The sequence below is a fragment of the Clytia hemisphaerica genome, unplaced genomic scaffold, assembly GCF_902728285.1.
Source record: "Clytia hemisphaerica strain Z4C2 unplaced genomic scaffold, Clytia hemisphaerica genome assembly, whole genome shotgun sequence".
Classification (NCBI taxonomy): domain Eukaryota; kingdom Metazoa; phylum Cnidaria; class Hydrozoa; order Leptothecata; family Clytiidae; genus Clytia; species Clytia hemisphaerica.
The window spans coordinates 165,174-174,171 of NW_027104309.1; the positions used below are offsets into that span (position 1 = coordinate 165,174).

General features: G+C 35.9%; 1 protein-coding gene across 1 annotated transcript; it reads left to right on the forward strand.

Annotated features, from left to right (window-relative positions):
* The first annotated feature begins 2,925 nt into the window (after positions 1-2,925).
* LOC136817513 (gamma-aminobutyric acid type B receptor subunit 2-like) lies at positions 2,926-6,748 on the forward strand. The gene is made up of 3 exons (XM_067073837.1): positions 2,926-4,686; positions 5,249-5,722; positions 6,107-6,748. The coding sequence occupies exons 1-3, from the start codon at positions 2,947-2,949 to the stop codon at positions 6,242-6,244; spliced, it is 2,352 nt and encodes a 783-aa protein (XP_066929938.1). The 5' UTR covers positions 2,926-2,946; the 3' UTR covers positions 6,245-6,748.
* Positions 6,749-8,998: the final 2,250 nt, after the last annotated feature.

An 8,998-nucleotide genomic window follows, 5' to 3' on the forward strand; every position in this document is an offset into this window, starting at 1 on the left:
TTCCAAAATTTCAAACTTGATTTTATAAGGCATTTTTATGTTAACCATATGGGGGAACCGCAAAATCTTCAAATAGCTGGGGGAATTCAAAAAAGAGGGGGGAACCGAAAAATTTTGAAATATGGTGGGGGAAATAAAAGAGGGGGGAATGGAGAAAAATTTTGATTTTTAGCGGGGGGAACCAACCCAGGAGGACACTATGGGAAAAGAGCATACTTTTCAAGAAGAACCAGTCTCAGTAACCATAGTCATTTAAAAAAAACCCAGTCTGGCAATGTATTTTTTTAGCTTTTTGTTCAATTGTCTTTTGTTACAAACAAAAGACAAGTTGCGATTTGCATACTTTTTGATCACGTTACCAAAATCTCCTCTTGGGATTGGTCTATTTTCTAATCACATGATCAAAAAGTTTGCAAAATAAATCGATTTCGGTACGTAAGCTTCATCTTTTAACAATAAAGAGAGACAAAAGCCTTCCAGACCAGTGTTTTTATAATGACTATGCAGTGGCGAAGGCTTTGTTATTTTTTTCAGTACATATGAGAATTGTCCTCATTAAGGCTTTACAAACAAAAATACCACAAAATTACTCTTCTATTTTAAGAAAAGTAATAAACTGTTGGAAAATATTCCAGCTACACCAAATTTTCCGGAGACCTCAATGCAATTAAGTTAATTTTTTATCACCCTTGTATAGAAATTTTTATGAGCGGATGCAAATTACCGTATTATCGTAATTAATGAAGACATCCTACGGCTGAGGTTTTCCAACATTTTTAACTCAGAATATTGCTCTTCGAATTTACAACGTCTACACTGATTGGCTAACTTTCAACTGAAATAATAGAGAACAGCCAATAAGAGATGGTTTTGTAGAAATAATCACATCAAGTGAGTAACATGTGGGCTTTTTTTACAAATGGTGAATCTCGTTTATGCATTTTAAATGACTTGACATTTTGACACTTACATTGAGTTCTTTATTGCTTTGGATATTTTTTGCATTTTGGATCTCAGAATTTTCTACCTTTAGCGTATTTTTTTTGGGAGGGGGCTTACGATGTTCTTAAAGGCTGGACTCCACTTTCGCGCGAAATGGCCGACATTTTTTTTCTTAACCTTTTTTGCCTGAAGTAAAGATTACGTCATAAAAATGTTTCGCGCGAACAAAAAAAAAGTTGAAGGAAGCTCTACTTTTTACATCCGTTACGTCAATTTCTACCAATGGAATTGCTTCATTTTTCAACCGACCAATGACCTTACAAAAACGTCAAAAAGTTTTCGCTCATGTCGCGCGAAAGTGGAGACCGGCCTTAATACGCTAGTTTCTTTACTTAAGGGCTCTGACCATAGTGAATTTTTCATAATTGCCGTGTTTAAAATGTGTTTTCTGACTGATGTAACCAACAAAACTATGGCATGTTATACATTTTCTGTTAGACAAACTATTCCTGAATCTGAAAATTTAAAAATTGTATTGAAAAAATTTGACGAAGAAGAAAATGAAGACTTTTGCGAGGAAGAGTATTTCAACTTTAAAGAGCTTAGTTTCGGCGGTTTTTCATCAATTTTTCATCTGGATTTTGCTTAAAAAACAGTCATAACTTTTGACACATCGTTTTAGAAAAATTTTCCGCAAAATTTAAAATAGTTCAATTCTTTGCGGACAGTGTAAATAAATTTTGAAACAAAAAAGTTAATTACCCATTAAAACTAAGCACTTTTTGTGAAAGCATATTATTAACATATTTTTAAAGTTCATAACGTCATTTTTGCAATTAAATTCTTAATTACTCTTAAGGGATTCGATTAAAAAGCAATTTATAAAGGCAATTCTTTGTTAAAAGTGTTAAGGAACCTGAAATATAACTTTTATGTTCAAATACCAAAATCAATTTTTGGACTATGGTCAGAGCCCTTAAAAACTTAAAATGGGTTAAAAATCTGTTAAATTGATTACTTTCTTAGTAATTTCTGAAATCTGAGGCTTAGGATAGTTATTTTTGTTCTTAGTCTTTATAAAAATGGTGTGTACTTTGAGGTCCGAAAATACACATAGACTTGTTGCATCTTTATTTTCAGCTTTATTTGAAATGTTTTTGGAAGGTATATCATTACACAGTATATCATTTACTAGAATCTTTTTCATTGGATTTAACGTTTTTTTAAAGTACATAAGACTTCGATGTTCAAAATAATAAGAATAAGTTAAGAACATTTTTAGGCTTAAAACTCAAAACGCTCAGAGCATTTGAAAGCTTCAAAATTTTAGATGTTCTTATAAAAAATATATTATGTTTATCAAATTAAAAACCTAGATTAGATTAGGCTAGCAAGTAAATCAAAATTTATTGCACACTTAAAGGTATGAATACAAAGTCCGGGGGGGGCACTCGTTCTGAAAATGACCAAACGTTCGGTCCAAAAATTGACTTTCAAAATCGGACCCTTACAGTGTAGAAATAAGCTACGGAATTCGACACCCTTACAAGTGCATCATTCTCTTCATCGAACCTTTTCAATAGAACACCTCCCTTTCAGAAAGGTAACTTTTAAGACATACAGATGGGAAATATACACATGTACACAGAGCGCGAGCACCACGCTATTGAATAATTTAGTTTAATTTCCTTCCTTACGAAGGGAGAATTCATTTTACTTGAAAATGGTCATAGGAACAAGGTAATTTGCTACCCTTACAGTGCAGATACAGGTAAAAAAATATACCCTTACAGTGCAGTACTGGTCAAAACATACCCTTACGGTGCACTAGCTGAACCTTGAAAACCCGGTCGTTAAGTGCCACACGTTTTTGGTAACTCATTTACCTTGAGTGTCACAAGTTAGTAGAATTATAGTCTAATCAAAAAAAAGGTTGGAGTCTTTGGGAATATATTATTTTACATATTTCTTCTTTTCAGGTTGTTATTTGAGAAATAATTGAAAATGAAATATATTTACACGGCCATTTGTTTGGCCGTCTATTTCAACATCTCCATAATAGAAGCCCAACGGCCTTATTTCAACAAGACAAAGAAATTAATTGAGATTGCTGCATTTTTGCCGAGCCCGAATGAAGATAATCATTGCATTAGGGCTGCCATACAAATGTCTATAGATGACATCAATGAAAATTCTAAAATATTTTTCAAGAACGAAACCTATCGTTTTACACCGAGCTTTTATTATATGCCACGTGATACGACATCTGCAATGCTATTGATCAGCAAGATTGTCGACTTTCCACTGAACGACGCGCCCTTGATGCTTTTAGGATCACCTTACGGTTACGACCAAAATCAGTTGATAACAGATATGTGTGAAGGTCGTCGCCAAGAAGCTATTCCAGTTTTTAGTTTCTCAGGTAAAGGGTTGACAACGGAACTGACATATCGGATGGAACTTTCACCAGCCATTTATACTATGATGTTAGCATCAGTGAATCTCTTGATGCATTACAACTGGACACGAGTTGGCATCATCCATGATTTCAGCACAAATGAATACAGAGAATTACGATTGCAACCCTTACTAGACCTTCTTCAAGATCCTGGAAATGTTACTGTTGCATCGCAAATCATCATTGAACAGACTGGTAGCTCAGAAAAAGGACTATCAGCCAATTTTGATGAGTTCGAGAAGCATTTTCCACGAATTATCATAGGGTTTTTCGAAATCAAAGGTGCGCGTTTAGTCTTTTGTCAAGCTTACAAAAGACATATGAAATATCCAATGATTGTATGGATCTTATATGAGATTCTACCTGATGGATGGGCAGGCTCTCAATATGACCCTCCAGAAGGCCGAGAAATATCTTGCACGGAAGAGGAATTGTTATCGGCAGCTTTCGGATATATATCAGTTACCAAATCATCAATGTTGGAGGGGCGAACTGATTCTGTTTTGAACACTCTGGATACATACTTACACAATCTTACTGATACCCCTGTCAAGTCCAATAAGTGTCCTCCTGATACTCTCTACGCCCATGATGCAGTCCAATTAACAGCCTCTATGTATAATGAGTATTTATCACGAAGACACTCAACTTTTAGTACCATTGTTAAATATGCAAAACAATATGAGTCTACGCATATGAAGAATACAACCACTGGAGAAATACTTTTTAAATCATTTTTTGGTTTACAAAGAATGTCTGGATTTATTGATATCCATAAAAATGTTGGGAGAAATGTTGATAAACAATATATAGGAACTTATACTATCGAAAACGACCAGTTGGAATTAGTAGCGAACTCAACTGATGTGCTATTCGGAAGCTATGGTGTTCCTCGCGATGCTCCATTGATCAAACATGAACACCAATCATTTAAAGCGTCTATCTTATGGACCATGTGGGGGCTTGCTATTGCAGGTTGTATTTTCACCATAATCATTTTTGTGATCAACTTGATTCATCTTATCCGCTATGAATCAGATTTGAAAACACCAATCATAGATCATTTTATCTTATTTGGTGCTTTGTTGTGTTATGGATCCATCTTCATTTATGGGTTAGATACAGAGTTCATATCGCTTGTCAACGTCCCTGATATTTGTATGTCGTTCTCCATTGTATTGGCGGTTGGATTCTCGTTTCTGGTTGGAGGATTGTTGGTGAAAATGTGGCAGATGTATAAATTGTCCATTGAGAAGGATGACGAAGATAAAGAGCTTGAGGACAGGGTATGTAGATTTAATCTTGCGAAAAACTCGTGCGAATTTTCTTTTCGCAAGTCAAAGATCTCGCGCGATTTCGCAAAATTCATTCCAGCGAAAAAAGTTAAAATTTACAAAGACGTGAAATTTAATCTGATTAAAGTAACGTAATATGGACCAATAACTTTTGACTGAGTCATATTTCATAAACTGATGCACTTCATTTGGAAAGGATTCTCAATGCTTAATATAGCTATTTTTAAATCACCGGGAGGTGCCTTTATAACCACACGATAAAAGAGGTTACCTGTAATTACAAGTAAATGGTACTGGTTATTAATCATGCACCTATATTTATTCAGAAGAATTGATCTAAGTTTCTTCGTAAAACCCGAATGAGCATATGTGACCATTTATCATCAAGGGTTGATCTTCCAGAGGAACTAGAGCAATTTTAACACTGGAAACCCGTTTTTACTACTAAGAGTTGTCGAACCCAACCGCGAAATTTCATCCAAAAGCATACCATCAGAAGTGTTTTGATTAGAAAATCGTTCTTTAACTAATTTTATTTTTCATTGTTTTTCAGATCTTACCCGAATGGAAACTGATTCTCCTCATTGTGGTCATCTTTATTGGCGATGCTATCATTTTGGTCACGTGGTTCGTTAGGTCCTCATTTTACACACGTCTTTATGACGTCACAAGTGAAGAAAACAACAAAGCCATTCATACCACGTCTACCATTTTGAAAACTCATTTAGTCCGTTGCGAATGTGATAACCAAAACATATACGTCATCACTCTATACGTTTATAAAGGAGTTCTCCTTTTAATGGGCACTTTCATTTTCTGGCAAATCCGAAATTCTACTTTACCAATTTTGTCACATTCTAAAGATATTGGAATGGCAATTTGCAACGTGTTCTTGGTGTCAACCGTAGCTGTGGTTTGTTCATCGATATTGGTTGAAACCGAAGAATATGATTCTGTGTATATTATTGTGGCTATTTGTATAGTCATTACTGTAACCATGACATTGATCCTGGTTTTTGCTTTGAAGGTGAGATTTCTTTTTATCATATTTGTCTACTGCGTGACCCGTACAAATCGCTGGTGGTGAGGCGAAAAAGTTGGGTCGAAAAGATCAACGGTAGAAAAAAGAGCAAAACAAAGTCTAGTTCACATGATTTAACAATTTTTTACCAAACACTATCCACTAGATATATCTTGCATGAACCATTGATATTCTTTCACAACAATATTCATCTCAACCTCATTCCCGGCGTATTATTAGCTTTTTTGATGCTTACTGATGGCGCTAGATAATTCTCTGACGTCCAAAGTAGCGTCAATAAAGCCTGTAATACACGGGAGCGAGGTTGTATCTATCTAATACCAAAAAGACCAAGAACTCTTTATTCTCTTTTCGCTGTCACTTTTTCAGATCAATGGAGTAATATTTGGTGGTTCTGCTGGACTCTCAAGTAGCGTATCCAAATTCGCCAAGAAGTCCATAAAAAAGAATGGTACTAAAAGAAACACTCGAAACATGACGTCATCAACACCAGCAGCAAAATATTGATGAATTGTGATTACTACGTGGAACATTTGATGAGAAAGTATTGCCGTGTAGCGATAACAGACTACCAGTACTCTCAGTGTGGAGATTTGGAAGGAGGGTTTTGTTATGAAATTTAAAACACGAAAGCACGTTAAAAGTGCTGGCTAAAAGAAGTAACTGTTCTGAACTGTTCCTAAAGCCAACGTGTGCTTTGCGCCTTTTACGAAAAACTGCGATACATTCATTAGGTATAGGATTATATAATCGTTTTTTTTATGCAACTCAAAATGTACATAAATTTTACTTTTTACTGCTTTTGTAAATAGTAAATTCATGGTTTAGTCAATGGGAGGTCTACCCATCCGTTTTCTTTACGCCCACATTTTATTTGGTGATACCAATGCCAAGAATAAAAAAAAAGAAAATTGCCAATACCAACCATGGATATTTTGTCCGGTGACTTTTCAATTGCCGAAAATAACTACTCTCGGGCACCTAATAGCCGTCCCCTCGCTAATTAATGTCCCCCAGGATTTTTCCCTTCATTCCCCTTATTCCCCCGCCCCCCCCCCCTTTTTATTAATTTCTGTAAAAATGTTTTTGAAAATTCCCTCTTTTGTCCTGTAGTAATTTTGTAAATTCTGCTGTATTATTTTCCTTTTCAAAATTTTCCACCCAAGACATTTTTATTCCGACCCCCCCCCCGCTGAGATTTTTTCCAAAACCCCCGCTTATTCTAGCCCCCCTGGCTATTAGGTACCCGAGAGTATTATTGGTCCTAATTGAATGCTAGGAGTTTGAGAAGTTTCTGTAAGAGGCCGGATCGTTGTTTTTCCAATTTAATTTTTTTAACTAGTTTATTCTGGCTTTTATTTTGAAAATTTGTAAATAAAAACATTACTTTGTAACTTTTCGTTACCAAATAATACCTTTAAAAAATCAATACCAGTATTCTTATCAAGTGCCGGAGAACTTGGACTAACCAAGCGTAGAAAAAGTACTTTTATCAGCGTTTGAATGAAGGTGACTTATTTCGTGATTTGGAATAAAGCCCCGGGGGGGGGGTACTAGGGTTGGTGAATGAGGGGTATGTGCAGACGGGACCTCCGAAAACCGACCCTTAGAGAGACCAAATTTTAGTGAAAAAGTGACCCTTAGAGAGACTTTTTCGAAAAAATTTCTCTAATTTTCAAAAATTTCCTACCCTTAGTGAGACTTTTTTGTAATTTTTTCTCTCAAAATCAAATTTTTTTTCTAAAAATCGTGATTTTTCCCACCCTTAGAGAGACTACTTTGAAATTTCCTAATTTTTGTAACCCTTAGAGAGACTTTGAAAGGTGAAAAACCCGACCCTTACCGTCCGCACATACCCAGCACCTATTTTTGCCTAAGTACCTCCCCCCCGGGAATAAAGCAAACGTCAAAAAGCACGACAAGTTTTTTTTACAGAGATGTGTAACCATTAAATATTTGCTGTTGCCGATTTTGGTCCAGACAAGGCCCTAATAATATGTCAAAAAAGTTTAGATGAAAAAGTAAAAGACAAAAATTTCGTCACTTGATTTTAAATTTTCATCACCCAAATATATTTTGTCATTTCCTTCAATTTATTTACCTGGTAAGCCTGATAAGATAAGATTATAAAGTGGAGAATCTGGTAGTTTGGAAATATAGAAATAATCAAGTCAACCAGTCAACATTTTCTGGAAGGGCTCACTATAAATCAAGTCAATGTTAAATCTAATAGAAAATCACCTTTACGAAATATTTCGGCGTCTTTAATGATCGAAAGTCGCAAGGTGACGTTAGTGTAAATTCTAACACAAAGTCTCTGCGGAAGAGAGTGTGTTTTTATATCTTTGGAGTTTCTGATTGATATAGTGATCTCCTCCTTTTCGACATCAGGTTGAAATCGCACTCCTTTGTCACTACTTGAAATTATTTTCATCAAAATTTGGTACTTAGCCTAAATTTCAATGGATACGAGATATATCTATATCAGCCATTTGGGCAACAAGCTAGTGGAGAAATCCGGTCCTCTTAGTAGGTAAGATATATTTTTTCTGAATGAAATTTCCTCAAGGGTAGAAATTCTTTTGACGACCTTCTGTGCCAGTTCAGAAGAGGCTAGTTACTTAGGCTGTGTTGTAGAGTGATAGTAGTAATTATAGCCTTTTAAAGTATTAGCAAGTCTGCGACCGCATTCGGAGGCCACCCTAAGACTCCTCTTTCGATAGGTATCTACCCGAAGGTAGGGGAGGGCGCCACTCTTTCTTTCTGGATTGTCCCACTTACCCTTGATCCTTCTTATAATTGCTGAGCATCAAGCAGAAAGGAATCTTGGTATGACCCGGCTGGGGGTTGAGCCCACAACCTTGCGAACCGTAGTTGGATGCTCTACCACTGCACTACGGTCGCTATTAGTAGTATCCGAACATCTATCCAAAAGCCAAGAGAGCCCTATCGGCCATTCTTCTCTTTTTACATATCTGAAATGTTTTTTTTGAAAATTTTTCAGTTGGATACGGAGGCGCTCAGACAGGGATTTGTTTTGTACTCAGACAGGGGTTTGTTTTGTACAACTCCTTCTCACAAACCCGTAGGGAACTCCTCCCATTGGACGATTTGGCAAAAATATCTTCCCCAGCGGTAAGTTATACTCAAACATTCGTCACCATTGAATATAATCAAATTAGCAAAGCCTCACTGTAAAATATTCTTAACGTATTCTTACTTTTTTAGACTTGACTTTTTCACAAACATGAGAAATGATCA